The 17723-nt window shown below is 42.4% G+C and overlaps 1 protein-coding gene across 1 annotated transcript in view; it reads right to left on the reverse strand.

Moving 5' to 3' along the window:
* Positions 1-17723, reverse strand: part of LOC100020292 (multidrug and toxin extrusion protein 1) — a 64456-nt gene that overhangs the window by 1500 nt on the left and 45233 nt on the right. Inside the window, 4 exon segments of the mRNA XM_007485796.2 lie at positions 2371-2458; positions 3052-3146; positions 13066-13198; positions 14682-14751. Coding sequence (XP_007485858.1) covers positions 2371-2458; positions 3052-3146; positions 13066-13198; positions 14682-14751 — 386 coding nt within the window.

The following is a 17723-nucleotide window of genomic DNA, read 5'->3' on the forward strand; positions in this document are numbered from 1 at the left end:
ACTTTCAACCCCAGCTATCTACAGAGTGAGTGTAAAGTCCTTTGAGTCACGTAGTGTTGGGAAGGCGCTAAGAATCTTCATGCAATGGGGCTTCAGCCATTTTAAAAATTGGATTTTTAAACTTTTTCCCAAGGTTACATGATTCATGTTGTCTCCCTCCCCAGACTGGACAAGCAATTCCACTGGGTTGTACGTGTGTTATCGCTCAAGACCTATTTCCATATTATTCATTTTTGTATAGAGCCAAACCCCAAATACCCAAGTGAACAAGTGACCCATCCCGTTTTCTTCTGCATTTCTACTGCCATTCGGGGCTCCACTATTTTGATAAACGTGTAAATTATTAACAATCCTCCAACCTTTCATCCTCAATTAAATGACACAAGATGGAACCTAAGTGTTGTAAGAACGGAAACGGAGCGAATCCCAAGAAGTCTGTTTGTAACTGAACTCGGTAATAGCAATAATGACGATGACGATGATAACAGAATGATGGCCAGATATTGCTTTACAGTTTACAGACATGATTTCATTGGATCTTCGCAACGACTTTGGGAAGCAGGTGCTATTATTCTCCCCATTTTACAGATGACAGGGAAAATGAGGCAGACAGAGATTAAATGACTCACTCAGGGACACACAACCAATAAGCAGTGACTAGTAAATGAGGCAATCCACATTTGTACACGTGTGGGAAAGAGGAGATCTGAAGCATCTTTAGTTTGGTGTGCCACCTGATGGCAGATACAGAGACTGCATTCTGAAGAGTCCTGCTCCCTCGAGGTGCTCAGGAAGGGCAGGTGTTGTCCCTTATATTTGTACTTAATTATAAATATTTATTTGTGTCTGCTATATCTATACATATTTATTTATATATCTATATGTTTATTTGTAGATGTATAGATATAAATATATAGATATATAAATGATATATAATATACATTAAATAATATATCACATTATATGTATTAATATAATATGATATATTAATGAACAGATTATGTAAAATACAAAATATTAATATAGTCAGTCATAGTATATATTAATATAATGTATTATAAATAGATATAATAATAAAATAGATATAAATATATAGATGTATAAATAATATATAATATACATTAAATAATATATCACATTATATATATTCATATATACGATATATTAATTAACATATTATGTAAAATATAAAATATTAATATAATCAGTCATAGTATATATTAATATAATGTATTATAAATAGATATAATAATAAAATGGATATAAATATATAGATGTATAAATAATATATAATATACATTAAATAATATATCACATTATATATTCATATATATGATATATTAATGAACATATTATGTAAAATACAAAATATTAATATAGTTAGTCATAGTATATATTAATATAATGTATATATTATAATAAAATAGATAGGAATATATAGACATATAAATTATATATAATATACATTAAATAATATATATCACATTATATGTATTAATATAATGTGATATATTAATGAATATAGTATGTAAAATACAAAATATTAATATTATAGTAATGGTTTATATTAATATAATGTATTATAAATTTATATATAGTTATATATTATATAATATAGCATATTATTATATAATATATAATAATAAAATAGACATAAATGTATAGATATATAAATAAATATTTATAAACATAGCATACATATATATGGGGAGAGAGAGAGAGGGAGAAAGAGAATGAAAGAGAGAGAGAGAAATAGAGAGAGAGAGAGAGAGAGAGAGAGAGAGAGAGAGAGAGAGAGAGAGAGAGAGAGAGAGAGAGAAACTGTCCTTTCCCCTTAGTAGAACAGAAGCTACTAGAGGGCAAGAAGATCCAACACTTGAGAAGCTTCAGTGGTTAGAGGTGTGAATAGAGTACAGGAGCAGCTAGGTGAGAATAGACTACTGAGGAGGACCTGAGTTCAAATCCTAATCAGCTGGGTGACCCTGGGCAAATCATTTAATCCCTTTTGCCTCAGTTCTTCATATGTAAAATCAGTTGGAGAAGAAAATGGCAAACCCCTCCAATATCTCTGCTAAGAAAACCCTAAATGCTGTTGGCCTCACTTTCCTCATTTGTAAAATGAGCTAGAGAAGGAAATGACAAACCACTTAAATATCTCTGCCAAGAAAACCCCAAAAGGGGCTATGAAGAATCTGACGCGACGGATCGATAAGACAACAGTAAGAAACTTCCTCATTTCCCTCCCACCCCTTGCCATGACCAATAGTTACAGCCCCTTGGTGGGCAGTCCGCTGCAGCAGAGCTAGAGGAGTTCCACAAACAACGGGGTCTGGCCAGGCCAGTTCAGCAGGGAGGGACGGTGAGTCATACCTGATGGAATTGGGCCCTGATAGATGACCCGATCTTGGTGGCTCCTCACCTTGGTCACTTTTCCCTTTAACTTAGCCCGTACTCGAGCCTGAAAAAGGAAAGTCAAAACGGATCTCTGAGCCTTCTCAGCATGAACTTCCCTGGAAGATTTTCCCTGGACTCAGGGAAAGGCCATCCCCCAAGTTGCCTTCCCTTAGCTTCTGGGTGGTCAGTGATTTCCCCAGGGAGGCCCAAAGCTTTGCAGGTTTGAGGCAGTGATCGAGTCCGGGCCCCGATACCAGAGGGCTGACCGCCCTCTCTTTCTATCTCTGAGCAAATCATCCCACTGCCTCCCCTGGCAGACAGTTCAATGGCCTCCCAATCTATAATGGCGGATCAGTTGCCGGGCCTCCTCCCAAATCCAAACTCTAATCTGACTCCTTCTTAAGACTCTCCTTTTCCCGCTGCCGCCGTCCCCAGCTGGTGGATGGACGCCCAGCCTGTGTTTTTCTGGTCAGTGGATGGGCAAAGGAGGGACGGGCCCTAAGCTGTCCATCTGGCTTTCCACCGCAGCCTCCATGCCAATGAACACTGGAACAGTCCCCGAGGGGCCTTCCAGAAGAGGGGCGAGACAGAGGAACGCAGCCCTGTTGACATTCTCCACGGGAAGCGCTTGTGGGAAGGAAGCATGAGCAGCTTTACCTCTTCACTGGCTTTTTCCCAGTTCAGGCGTAAGATGAAGCCCAGAAAGCAGGCGGCTTGCAAGATGGAACAGATGATTATGCCTGACCAGAGACCTAGAAGGGAACATTAGCAATGAGCAAAAGTACCTCTCGTGATGCAAAACCTGCTCACCTCTTGGTTCAATGGTCCTAGGAATAATGGCGGGTGGCTACCTACTTGAGGAACAAGTTAGTGGGTGAGGGATCATGGTGCAGTGTGGAGAGCACCAGATTTTGAGTTAAGAGAAATGGGTTCAAATCCTGACTCTGCTACTTAGGATAACTATGAACTTGGGCAAGTCATTTAGAGTCTCTGGTCTTGATTTCCACCCCTGGAGAAGTTGGACTAAAATGCCTCAAAGGTCATTTCCAGCTCTAAATCTACTAGGAGGGTTCAAGTCAACGATTCAGTTTACCTTCGTCAGTGGCCAGTAAAGCCTGGCACCAGGCTGAGAAGAATCCTTCCCCTTTGGGAGCTTATTGTATTTAGCTGTTGACCTACACCCATAGCTAACATTTATGAAAGACTTGAAGGTTGGGAAAGGCTTCATCAATGGTATTTCAACGGATCTTTGCAACAACCCTGGGAAGTAGACGTTTTAATTCTCTTCATCTTACAAATGAGGAAACTGAGGCTTAAAAAGCCTCATCAATGTGCCTGGGGTTCCATAGAGGCAAAGTGTCTAAGGCATGTCTTCCAGAGGTCAAGTTCAACCTTACTCCAAGGGAGGGGGGTGTACCTTGCCTTCTGCCCTCTCACTGGGGCCCTGATCCTCCCTACAAGGAAGAAGCCACCTCTTCTGGAATGGACGCCCAGAAACTAAACCCCATTTTTTCTGGGGAAGTTAATCCACTGAGATCTGGAGCATCATCTAGTGACGTCTAATCGTCTGGACGCAGCCTTGTCCTTGCCTCATTCTTCCCACTTCCCACCTCTTCCTCAAGGACAATAATTAAATCAACACTATTTGTTCCTTCTGGAAAGGCCATGACAACTAACCACTGAAAGATCATCTCTTTGTGACCTTCCAGACCTTTACCCATTGCCCATTTATGTTGTTGTCCCCTTTCTGAAGGAATGAACACATGAATAATGCACTTATTAAATGCCCTCTAGAGGCAAAGCCCTGTGCTCAGCCTGGGACTCTTATAAGAAAGGAAGGCATCCCTGCCCTCTAGGAATCCATGTTCTAATGGGGGAGAACCACCACGGAGGATTTCAGTTGCAAACCAGAAAAAGTCCCAGAGTCCTTTAGGGGCAAGAACAAAGAAGATGCCTCTTTTTTTGGTTTGTTTTGAAACTCTTTACTTTTGATACTACATTTTGGTTCCAAGATAGAAGAGCAGTAAGGGCTAGGCTGTGGGGGTTAAGTGACTTGCCCAGGGTCACACAGCTGGGAAGTGTCTTGAGGTCAGTTTTGAACCCAGGACTTCTAGTCACTCTCTACTGAGCCACATAGCTGCCCTGGTGCCTCTTTTTAAATGTCATTTCCACCAATGGATTTTATTCATTTCTGATGACAAAGCCAAGGGCTTTGGTGATGAGAATTTTCTTTTCTGGGACTTTAGGAGCAGTGACTGGGCTGCCTATCTACAGGGACTGTTTCCTGGGATGATGGCTGTAGACACTGGGCTAGAAGCAGATCCATTCCCAAGACTCTTGGGTTCTGTCCTCAGCTGTTTCCATCCGGCTGCGGAGAGATAGTGGTCAAGGGGGTGGTGGTGGATTGGCTCTCCTAGTCTATGCTGTGTCCTGTCTCTCCCCTGGGGTACCCTGCTGCCTTAGCTAGGCTGGCCTACCTGCTGTGTGGGTGGCAGTGGGTGGGATGGGTAGCCCTCTCTCTCTCTCTCTCTCTCTCTCTCGAGGACTTCCTTTCTAGGATGGCGGCTGTGAGGGCTGAGCTAAAAGCAGGACTGGGGGGCAGCTGGGTAGTTCAGTGGATTGAGAGCCAGACCTAGAGATGGGAGGTCCTAGGTTCAAATCTGGCCTCAGATACTTCCTAGCTGTGTGACCCTGGGCAAGTCACTTGACCCCCATTGCCTAGCCCTTACCACTCTTCTGCCTTGGAACCAATACACAATATTGATTCCAAGACAGAAGGTGAGGGTTAAAAAAAAACAACTAAATAAATAAACAAACAAATAAATAAAAGCAGGACTGATAGCCTGGGGTGGAAAGGGTCCTCCACCAGACAGTTGGCAGCAGTAGATCAGCATTTGTTGCCAGTGGTGATGAAGAATAGAATCTCCTTGAAGGCAAGGACTGTCTCATTTTTTGATCCCTAGCATCTAGACTGGCATGTAGTAAACTCTTCACTCATTCACTATAGTTTAGTAAGGGATACAAGACATGGACCAACAAGAAAGAGGGATGGCTTAGTGGACAGAATGCTGGGCTGGGAGTCAGGAAAGCCTGAGTTCAAGTTCAGTCTCAGATATCTATTAGCTGTGTGACCCTGGGCAAGTCACTTTACCTCTGTCTACTTGTTTTCCTCATTTGTGAAATGGGGACAATAACACATATCTAACAGAGTTGCTGCAGGGATCAAATGAGAATATTTATAAATGCCAACTATCATTGCCTTCATCCTCTTTATCAATTATAACACAAAATAGGAGGTAAAAAGTATGAGAGAGAAGACACCCCAAAGGAGTGCTTAGTTATTGGGTGGGACATCACTCCTGCTTACCTTAGGGGAAGCCAAGAAGGACCCAGGCCTGGGGCTGGGACACTCTCCAGTTTCAGCAAACACAGAGACATTTTTGGCCTTGCGGGCCATGCTGTCTGCCAAAGGCTACTGACAGCAGACGAAAGAAGGTGCCGGGCCAGGGAAGAACAATGTTTCTCAGGCTAAACTATTCCAACAAGGAGAACTGGCTACTGCTCTATTTTCATAACAAGGGGAGAAGAGATCAAGTGATGGCCTGATGCCCAAGTAAGAGGAGCCACAACTGGCTAGTGGGACTTCTTCCAGAACGACATCCAATCTCAGGCTCTGGCTTCTTAAATCAGTCCCAAATTGTGGAGTCCCTCAGAGCTGTGTGATTATCCCCATCCTTTACCTCTGAAGCCTCTTGTCATCTAAGGCCATTTCTAGAATGTTTATAACCATAAACATTTCCAGTTGGGTCTGATTGACTCTATGTCAGACTCATTTGGGGGTTTCTGGGCAAAGATCATGGAACAGTTCTCCATTTTCTTCTCCAGCTCATTTGATAGAAGAGGAAACTGAGGCAAAGAGAATCTGGGGTTTTCTAGGCAGAGATACTGGAGTGGTTGGCCATTTCCTTTTCCAATTCATTTGACAGAGGAGGAAACAAAGGCAAAGAGAATTTGGGGTTTCCTAGGCAGAGATACTGGAGTGGTTGGCCATTTCCTTTTCCAGTTCACTTGACAGAGGAGGAAACTGAGGCAAAGAGAATCTGGGGTTTTCTAGGCAGAGATACTGGAGTGGTTGGCCATTTCCTTTTCCAGTTCACTTGACAGAGGAGGAAACTGAGGCAAAGAGAATTTGGGATTTCCTAGGCAGAGATACTGGAGTGGTTGGCCATTTCCTTTTCCAGTTCACTAGACAGAGGAGGAAACTGAGGCAAAGAGAATTTGGGGTTTTCTAGGCAGAGATACTGGAGTGATTGGCCATTTCCTTTTCCAGTTCATTTGACAGAGGAGGAAACAAAGGCAAAGAGAATTTGGGGTTTCCTAGGCAGAGATACTGGAGTGGTTGGCCATGTCCTTTTCCAGCTCATTTGACAAAGAAAGAAACTGAGGCAAGCAGAGTGAAGTGACTTGTCCAGGATCACACAACTAGGAGTGTCCGAGACCACATTTGAACTCGGGTCTTCCTGACTCCATCCATTGCGCTATCTAGCAGTCCCTAAAGTGTGGCAGGCACTTAATAAATGCTTGCTGGTTGATCTTTAGGATTTTAGGAAGAAATAGGCTATATGGATAAATGACACTTTCTACAAATTTCTTAAGTTTACAAATAGAAACCAGGGGATGGGGTTGCTAGACTGGAGTTGGGGAGATCTGTGCAAGTCTCACCTTAAGCATTTACTAATTCTATGAGCCTGGGCAAGTCATGTCTCTCAAATAGAGACAATAATAGCATCTCAGGAGCCCCAGAGCAGAAGTCCAGGCTGTGGTCTTATCTAAGGGTCAAAGCAGAGGCTGGTCAATCACCGTATCCTTTTAGACCACACCTTCCTGATCTAGAAAATGGGAGAGGCAGAAGCAAATCACCTTGAAAGTCTTTGCTGATCTACCTACGGGTAGCGTGCTGGCTCAGAGGAAGAGCTGGCTCTGCATCCTTTAGACCCTCTTTAGCTGGGCGCCCCACTTGCACTCGCTCAACTTTGATTTCCTCTCTACAATGGAGAGCCACAACACCTCCACCTTCGAGTTAAGAACACGTGACTACACACACGCACACTCAGACAACATATTCATACACACACACACACGCCTATATGTATATGTTTGTGTATGGACACACGAAGGTCCTCAGACCTTCAGACCTAGGGCTGACCTCATTGTGTGCGCCGGTGAAGCCTGGACAATCTCTACCAGGGCCGTGTCAAGAAATGCAATCACTTTGGCTCGAATTGTCTCAGAAGGTTCGGAAAATCGCCTGGCAGGTACTGCGGCAGTCCTTTCTCGAGTTGACCTGCCGGGCATTCACGTACCTGCAGGCCACACTCCTCAGATGGGCCGGCCACACTGTCCGAACAGCGAACGTTCGTTTGCTTAAAAGGCTCCTTTACGGGGAAATCATACAAGGCAAGCTCTCATGCAGAGGCCACAAGAAGCGATGCCAGCACATGCTCAGGGTCTCTTGGAAGAACTTCGGTGTCGATTGTGAGACGGGGGAGACAGCGGCACAGGATGGACCGCCAGCACGGCGTGACCCGCTAAAGAAGGGGCTGGGTGTGCTCCACGAGCCACGCAGGAGTGCAGCCGGAAATCGAGAGAAATCTCCATCCCTGACGTTGATGCAGCCTATTCGTGCCTGGTCTGGGGTGGAGCCTTCCAATGTCATGTTGGTCTGTTCAGCCATAGTTAGACACAGCGTATACTGACCCTGGCATAGTGACGTCATTCTGGCTTCTCTGAGTACAGAGGACAGTAACCATGTGTGCAAATGTATACTATATATACATAAAGCAACCATGCATATATGCAGGACTACACATGTATATATGTGCATCTGTCTACCTCCCTATTTCTATCTACCCCTCTCTTTCTCTTTCTCTAGCTACCTCTCTCCCCCATCTCTTTTTAGGTTCCTCTTTCTCTCTTTTCCTATATTTATCTCTCTCTCTCTCCTCCCTATAGTTCTCTTTCTCTCTCTTATCTACCTTTCTCTCTCTACTTTCTCCCTCTCCCTCTAACACTTTCTTTCTTTCTCCATATCTCTCTCTCCCTATCTCTATCTCCCTTTCTTTCTTTCCCTATATCCCTCTTTCTCTACCTCTCTCAGTCTCCCTAAATCTCTTTTTCTAATTCTCTCTTCCCCATCTCTATACCTTTCTCTCTCTCCCTCTCCCTGTATTTCTCTCTCTCTCTCCCTCTCTCTCACCCTATATTTCTCTTTTTATCTATCTCTACCTTTCTCTCTCTCCCTCTCCCTGTATCTCTCTCCCTATATCACTCTTTCTCTATCTCTCTCCCTCTCTCCCCCATCTCTCTCTCTTTACCTATGTACCCCGCTCTACCTTTCTTTCTTTCCTTCTCCCTGTATCTCTCTTTATCTACCTTCTTCCCTCCCTCTCCCCCTCTCCTCTCTTCTCTCTCTCTCTCCCTCTTCCTCTCTCTAAGCCCTCTCTGTCTCTGTCTTCATCTCTGTCTCTCTCTCCCTCTCCCTCTCTGTCTGTCTCTCTCCCTCTCCTCTGTTCCTCTCTCTCTCCTTCCCTCTATCCCTCCCTCCTCTGTCTCTCTCTGTCTCTGTCTCTCTCTGTCTCTCTCCCTCTCTTCTCTCTGTCTCTCTCTCTCCCTCTCTTCTCTCCTCTCTCTCTGTCTCTCTGTCTTAGTCTCTCTCTCTCTATATATATAACTTTCTCTATTTCTCTATATACCTTCTCCTTCTCCCTATATCTCTCTTTATCTATCCACCTTCCTCCCTCCCTCTCACACTCTCTCTCCCTCTCCCCCTTTTCTCTCTCCCTATCTATCTATCTATCTATCTATCTATCTATCTATCTATCTATCTATCTATCTATCTATCTATCTCTATCTACCTCTCTCTGCGTAGATTTCTCTCTCTTTCTCCCTATCTCTCTCTTTATCTATCCATCCATCCATCTATCTATCCATCCATCCATCTATCTATCTATCTATCTATCTATCTATCTATCTATCTATCTATCCATCCATCCATCCATCTTCCAATCTATCTATCTATCCATCCATCCATCTTCCGATCTATCTATCTATCTATCTATCTATCTATCTATCTATCTATCTATCTGTCCGTCTGTCTGTCTGTCTATCTATCTATCTATCTATCTATCTATCTATCTATCTATCTATCTATCTATCTATCTATCTATCTATCTATCCATCTATCTGTCTGTCTATCTATCTATCTATCTATCTATCTATCTATCTATCTATCTATCTATCTATCTATCTATCTACCTCTCTCTGCGTAGATTTCTCTCTCTTTCTCCCTATCTCTCTCTTTATCTATCCATCTATCTATCTACCTCACCCCCTCTCAAAGCACTGACCTTCCAGGGTGGTTGTGAGGATCAAATGAGATATTTTTTAATGTCAGAATGGTAAGCTGCTGGATGTTTCTATGTTAAGGTGAGATCTTGGCAACACGAAGCATTTCCAGTTGAAATATTTTGGAGGTTTTAGCCTTACTCTTTTCTGTATATAACCAGGATGAAATCTTTTTTGATGCAATACAATACAGAAAAAGAGTCCAGTCCACCTTTCACTCCTTTGCCAAGCAATCGTCCTATGTCGTTGCCTTGTCTATAAAACCTAGAGACATTCTCATGGCTTACCAAATGTAAAGGCTATTTAGTCTGGCATTCAAGGCTCTTCACTATCTGGTCCTCAGCTACATCTTGTCAGAGATTCTCAGGGTTGGAAGGGACCTCTAAAGTCACCTAGTCCAAACCAGACCCAAATTAGAATCTGGCTAGTGGGGATCCAGCCCCTTGCTTGAAGACCTCCTGAGGGAGCCCATTCTGCAGCTTCTACCTTCCTGGGACCCCTGAGAAATCAGGAGCCTCTAAATTGAAATACGGCCTCCAGACCGCCTCCTTTCGCCTCTCTGGATCTTAGTTCGCTCATGTGTAAAATGTTGGGGGTTGGACTAGGGTCCCTTCCCGTCTATAATTCTTGAGTCCTGCCCTGCCTCATCCTGCCCCTGCCTTGACATTCTGTGATCTGACCTTCCTTTGGGTTGGCTCCTTCGCTATTTGAACAACTCATAGGCTTTCGTGAAAATATTATTGAAGCTGAGAACATCTACAGGAGAGAACGGGCCCAAGTGGACTGGAAGTTGATTCTGGATATCAAATGTTCTTTCCTGGGTTCTGGGGTGTAACTGAGTACTAATGAATAAACACAAGCTACGTCTCTATCAGCTCATTTGCTCGGAAATGGAATTGTGCCCTCTTTATCATCCTCACCACCCTCATACAGCCTTATCTGTGACAAGTCTGTGCTCTCCAGAGCTATTATTTTAGGAAAAGAAGCCATCCAGGGATGTTTCTCCCAATATTTTTAATTAGCTCTGGGCCAACTCCCACCCAATCCCAGGAATGTTCTCAAAGTCTCCCTGTACCCACTCTTGATTATTTTCCACATCAGCTGGGAGATCTTTGAGATCAGGGACTGTTTTGTCTTTCTTTGTATCCTCAAGCATTTAGTACAGTGCTTGGCACATAGTAGGTGTTTAATAAATATTTGTTGACTGACTAACTCAAGCTGTCCATTGCCATTTCAAAATGGAGACCAATACCATTAGTCACAGAATTAGGGGGGCAGCTAGCTAGTATAGGGAGGCTGCTAAGAAGCAATGAGAGCTAGAAGGGACCTCAGAGATCATATAACCAAACTTTCTTATTTTACAGATGAGGAAATCGAGGCCCAGTGAGATTCAGCAAAAATTAGCAAAGTTGCCAAGGCAATAACCAGCAGAAATGGAATCTGTACTCAGATACCTTGACCCTTAATTCATTGTTCTTCCTATCACACAGTCTCCTCTCATATAAGAATCTTTTCTATAAGAAACCAACTAGTACTTCCAGTAACAGGGAGCTCACTACCACCCAAGATAGCTTATTTGACTCCTGGATATCTCTAATTGTTAGGACATTTCACTCTTTAAAAAAAAATTTAAACCCTTACCTTCTAGCTTAGAATTGATGCTAAGTTTTGGTTCCAAGGTAAAAGGGCAGTAATGGTTAGGCAATGAGGATTGATTAAGTGACTTGCCCAGGGTCCCACAGCTAGAATGTGTCTAAAGCCATATTTGAACCCAAGACCTCCCATCTCCAAACCTGACTCTAGTCACACTGCCCTGACATTTCATTTTTTTAAAAATATTTTTTGTTAGAAGGGAAGGTTCACTACCAGGGAGGAGGGTACAGTTTTTTTTTTTTTCAGAAATAAAAGTGAATGTGATATAAAAACCAAAGGCATAAATAAAAATGAAAGAAACAACAACAACAGCAAACCAATTTGCCCCAGCAGTAGCCACTGGTCTGATATTGAGAATTTTCTTGTATTTTTTGTGGTTTGTATTTACTTGTCTGTGAATATTATGTTTCTCCTTCCCTATTCCTTTCCCTTGAGTAGACTGTAAGCAGCTTGAGGGCAGGGAAGGTTTTGGGTTTTTTGTCCAAGTCTTCGGAGGGCCCAGTAGAGTACCTGATCCCCTTGAATGAACTGACTTCATTATAATGCTGGCGACAATCTCACAATTCTCCAGGCAAACAAGAATTTTTTCTTGTTCCTGATGGAAGCTGACAATGCTCTCTTAGTTTCCTTTAGAAGCCCTCAAAATGCATATAATCAGATAAAAATTTGGAAATTTCTAGAGCTGAAATTCAAAAGCTGGAGGAAATTGTTTCCATAATAGACCCAATGTGGAAGGATGTATTAGGAGGGAAGAAAAGAGCAGAGGGCTTGGCATCAGGAGTTCAGGGTTTGAATCTTGCCTCCAACACTTAGGCTGGGTAATTTGAAGATGGGTCACTTCATTTCACTAAGCCTCAGTTTTTGTAAAATGTTGAAATGAGGAAGGTAATAATAATAACAAAAGTAAGAAGAACGCACACTTATTATGTACCTACTCTGCCAGGCAGTGCGCTAAGCACTTTACAAGAATTATCTCATTTGATTCTCACAATAACCCTGGGATGTAAGTGCTATTATTATCCATATTTTACAACTGAGCAAAATGAGCCAAACAGAAGTGACTTGTCCAAGGTCACACAGCTAGTAAGTGTCTGAGGCCACATTTTAACTCGGGTCTTCTTGACTTAAAACCCAGCACTCTGTGTGCTATAGGACTACTTAGGTGCCCTGGGAAATACTTATATTATCTATCTCAAAGCATTATGGCAGTATTCCACACCTAAAGTCCCTCATCTCTGTGAAGATGTTATTTATAACCATCTCATCTAGAGATAGCTAGATGGTTTGGTAGACAAAGCCTTGGTCTTGGAGACAGGAAGACTTGAGTTCAGATCCAGTCACAGGCATGTATGAGCTGGGTGACCCTGAGCAAGTCACTTAATTCTGTTTGACTCCGTTTCCTCATCTATAAAAAAATGAATAACCTTCCTCTCAGGGTTGTTGTGAGGACAGAATTTGTAAAGTGCTCTGCAAATAAATGCTAGCTCTTGGCAAAATTCTTTGGATAATTCACTTTCCCCCCAACTATTGTCCTTGAGTTGCCATCATCCCTTTGCTGATATTTTATTACTCACACATCATGATGGTTCTGAGGCTCAGGAAGTTTTCACTTACCTATCACCCCCAGGTCAGCCGCAAACATCAGCGAGATTCCAATGGGGAGACCAATGACATAATAGCCAATAGCATTCAAGATGGCCCCAATCTTCTGATTTCCTGATCCTCTTAAAATCCCACCGCATGTACACTGTTGGGCAGAACATTATTTTAGCAAATACTATTTGTGATTGGCATGTTCTGGGATAGGGACTGGCCCTGTCATTTATTGAGAAGGGGGATTCTCACAGGAGGAAAATCCCCCACCAATGGCCACCTTTTCTGCCACTTTCCATCTTAGAGAGCGGCAAAGCCCCCAAGAGGTCAAATAGCTTGCCTATCATCACACAGACAAGATGGATCAGAGGTGGGCCTGGAGCCCAAGTCTTCCTGGCTTTGAGACCAACTCCCTATCCACTCTACCATGCTGCCTGTGTTACTTTTAATCAGAGAATGAGAATCATAGAGAGCAATCATAGCTCAGAGAACTAGCTTTAGAGTCAGCATGACCCAAGTTCAAATCCTGCCCCCTGACCCATACTGGCTGTGTGACCCTGGGCAAATCAGTTACCCTCTCAGTGCCCCAGGCAATACTCAAATACTATAAATTATGTATCTGGTATTGATAGGCAACAAGATGGTAATTCCTTCATTGGGAGGGGGGAAAAAAGGAGTCATAGCTCATTAGCATTGGCAAGACCTTAAAAATGATCCAGCCTCAGAGTTAGGAGGAAGGGAAGGGAAAGCAGCCAAACAGCTGAAAAGGGGCATTTTATGAATGGGGCAGAAGGATACTTTTAAATATTGTTTTCTATAAATATGTGAAAAACAGGGGGGGTTTAATGGATAAGGAGCCAATCTCAGACTCATTAAGATCTGTTTACATCATGCTTCTGATGCTTACTAATCATGTGACCCTAAGCAAGTCACTTAACCTATTTCATTGGGCTTGTTTCCCCAACTATAAGATGAAGTGGTTGGCCCCAATGGCTTCTGGGGTCCCTTCTAATTCTAGACTTATAATCCTATGCTCTTTAGTCTGTTCACAAACTGCCCAACTTGGACAAGATGGCCTCTGAGGTTCCTGGATTCTGTGAGTTATGATCTACTGGGCAAGCTACTTAACTTGGCCCCAATGGCTTCTGGGGTCCCTTCTAATTCTAGACTTATAATCCTATGCTCTTTAGTCTGTTGGGCAAACTGCCCAACTTGGACAAGATGGCCTCTGAGGTTCCTGGATTCTGTGATCTATGGCCTACTGGGCAAGCCACTTAACTTGGCCCCAATGGCTTCTGGGGTCCCTTCTAATTCTAGACTTATATTTCTATCATCTGTAGTCTATTGGGCAAACCACCCAACTTGGACAAGATGGCCTCTGAGGTGCCTTCCAAGCCTAGACGTATGATTCTCTAAGCCTAAATTTCTCAAGACACAATATTGCATTCAGATCATCTGTTGGTTTAACCAGAATGAAAACCTGCATGGTGGTTTCTCCTAACCCTTCTCCTCAACTTGATGCAATCAGGAAGAGGATAACGCACACACACACACACACACACACGCGTGCGCGCACACACGTGCACACACACGCACAGACACACACAAAGTTCAGGAGGATTCTATGTCATACTCACAGCAAAGCCATCAAAGAGATGGGAGCAGGCATAGATGGGAATGACCTTGGAGACCAGGGTGATGATGTCTCTGTCAGGAAAGCAAAGAGCACAGGGCTTAGTGAGAACCCTCCTCTCCAAGGGAAGGGCCAGCACTGGTACAATCCCCTCCTGAAGTGGGTGTTAAAAAACCATCCAGTTCAGCTAAGGATGCATTGTTGAGTTATGGGGGTGTATGAGTCGGTAATTAAAAGAATTCAAAAACAAAACAAACAAAAAACAAAACAAAAAATATATAAAGGGAAAAAATATGGAAGAAAGTTAAACTTTTGGGAGAGAGGGAAGAAAAACAAACTTCAAAATCTTAGATTTTTATTAAAATACAATGTCCTTTGCTAATTTAACATCCCACCTCCTCTTCTGCCTCTCACAAATAGTACCTCCAGTGGGTCCACCCAGTGAGCCTCCTTTTATAGCAAAGAAAACTTTGTATTCACTTACTTGTGAATAAATTGTATCTCGTTTGAATCCCAGAGTATAATCTTGTTGAGGGATTTATTCCCGTTTCTTTTTTTTTATTTTTATTTGGTCATTTCCAAACATTGTTCATTGGAAACAAAGATCATTTTCTTTTCTTCCCTCCCCCCCTCCCACCACGTCTCCCATAGCCCACGCGCAATTTTATTCCCGTTTCTAAGACAAGTGAGAGGCAGTGTGACAAGAGCACACACACACACACACACACAGAGAGCTGATCATCAATTTCTCCCTGTCTCCTGGCTGCTTCTCTGCTGCCTCCAAACCTGTCAATGTCTTCCTCATCCTCAAAAAGCCGTCCCTTGATCTGAGAAGTTGTCCTGTATCATTCTTCCCTTTCGGGGCTAAATGCCTGGAGAAGGCTTTCTGTGATAGGTGCCTCCACTTCCTTCCTGGCTTCTGACTTCATCGTTCAACAGAAAGGACTCTCCAAATTTACAAGATCTTTCTTAATCCTTCTCTCCCATAAGAATGTGAGCTCCCTGAGAGCAAGGACTGTTGTTGTCTTTCTCTGAATCTCTGGCACTTAGTACAGTGCCTGGCACATGTTTACTGACCAACTGAGCTGGGTTCAAATCCCACCTCTGCCTTTTCCTGGCTATATAACTGGGCAAAGCCATCTAACCTTTAGGGCAGGTGCCGATCTGCACTAGGAGAGGGTTTTCCATGCTGGAAGTTCCCCATATCTCTGATTATGAAATCAGAGATCTGGTTGAAACAATCAACCCCCCAGCCCAGTATGAAACACAAAGCAGATGCTCAATACAGTCATTGTGGTGAGTTTCTTCATCGTGGTTCCAATATAGTGTTAGGACAAGAAATTGAATAGGAATCTTGGGGGAGTTTTGTGGAAGCTACAGACAACACAAGAAGGCCAACAGATGACACAGAAAAAATTTAGAAGCTCAGAAATGCATACTTAACACAAAATTAATTAAAAAATTTTTTTCTTCCTTTTTTTGGGGAAATTTTTATTTAATTAATTAATTTAGGATATTTTCCCATGGTTACAAGATTCGTGGTATTTCCCTCCCTTCCCCTCCCCTCCCCTCCCTCCTGTAGCTGACACGCAATTCCACTGGTTAACCCAAAATGTATCATAAAGTTTTATAAACATCTTCTAAAAGAAAAAAATCAGAATTCTCCTCAACTATGGAAAGTAAAAAAAAAAATCATATGTGTATTTTCCAGATCACAGGGGCACTGTTTGGGGAATTCTGGAGAGGCAGAGCAGGAGAGACTAAATATCAAAAAGATCTGATTTGGCTCTCAGGGTTAGGGTGACATCTGATTTTCTGGCAAAGAAATTTCTGTCAATGCAGACCAGTGATTGTACATTGTAATCTTTGAGGGTTGCTTGGGGGTGCTGGGACTTGTTCGGGGGTACACAACCGATGTGTCAGAGGCAGGAACTGAAACTAGGTCTTCCTGATTCCCAAGCTGGAGTTCTCTACCATATCACACAGCCTCTAGAAAAGGCAGCAAGTAAATGCTAAGAAATTCCAACTCAACAATGGAAGACACATTCTGTGGGTCCCAATCAGATTCTTAGTTTGTTTTTGTTTAAATACATTTTCAAGAATATACTTGAAGGGGCAGGAGGAGATGCCCATTTGTTCATCTGTGGGGAAGATATGTGTTATGTTGAAACAAAAGGTATCAAGAAATTTTTTTTTAAGCCTAAACTTTGGTCTTAGAATCAATATTACATATTGGTTCTAAGGTAGAAGAGTGGTAAGGGAAGGTGCCCAGGGTCACACAGCTAGGAAGTGTCTGAGGCCAAAAAGAATTACTTTTTCTCATTCATTTATTTATTCATTTACTCATCTATTTATTTATTTATTTATTTATTTATGTTTCAGTTCTAGGTGTTATTTATTTATTTATTTTAATAAACATTATTTTATTTGGTCATTTCCAAACATTATTCATTGGAAACAAAAATCATTTTCTTTTCCTCCCCCCCCCCCACCTCTCCCATAGCTGACGCATGATTCCACTGGGTATCACATGTGTTCTTGACTTGAACCCATTTCAGTGTTGTTGGTATTTGCATTAGCATTTATTTATTTGTTCATCTATTTATTTATTTATCTATTTATTTATTTGCTTATTCATTCATTCATTCATTCATTTACCAGCTCATTTAATTATTTATTTATTCAGTCATCCACTTATTTATTTATTTGTTTATTTGTTTATTTATTTGCTTATTTATTTAAACCCTTACCTTCCCTCTTGGAATCAGTATTATGTATTGGTTCCAAGGCAGAAGAGCAATAAGGGTTATGTCAAGTGACTTGCCCAGGGTCACATAGCTGGGAAGTGTCTGAGACCAGATTTGAACCTAGGGCCTCCCATCTCTGGACCTGGCTCTCAATCTAATGAGCCACCCACTTGCCCTCTAAGAATTACTTTTAAAGACTTTAATCAATTAGTAATTTCTAAGAGTATAGGGGTTTCCCCCCTTTTTATGTCATGGGCTCTTCTGACAGCATAGCAAAGCTGATGGACTCCTCAGAATAA

Source organism: Monodelphis domestica, chromosome 2 (genome assembly GCF_027887165.1).
Source record: "Monodelphis domestica isolate mMonDom1 chromosome 2, mMonDom1.pri, whole genome shotgun sequence".
Lineage (NCBI taxonomy): Eukaryota > Metazoa > Chordata > Mammalia > Didelphimorphia > Didelphidae > Monodelphis > Monodelphis domestica.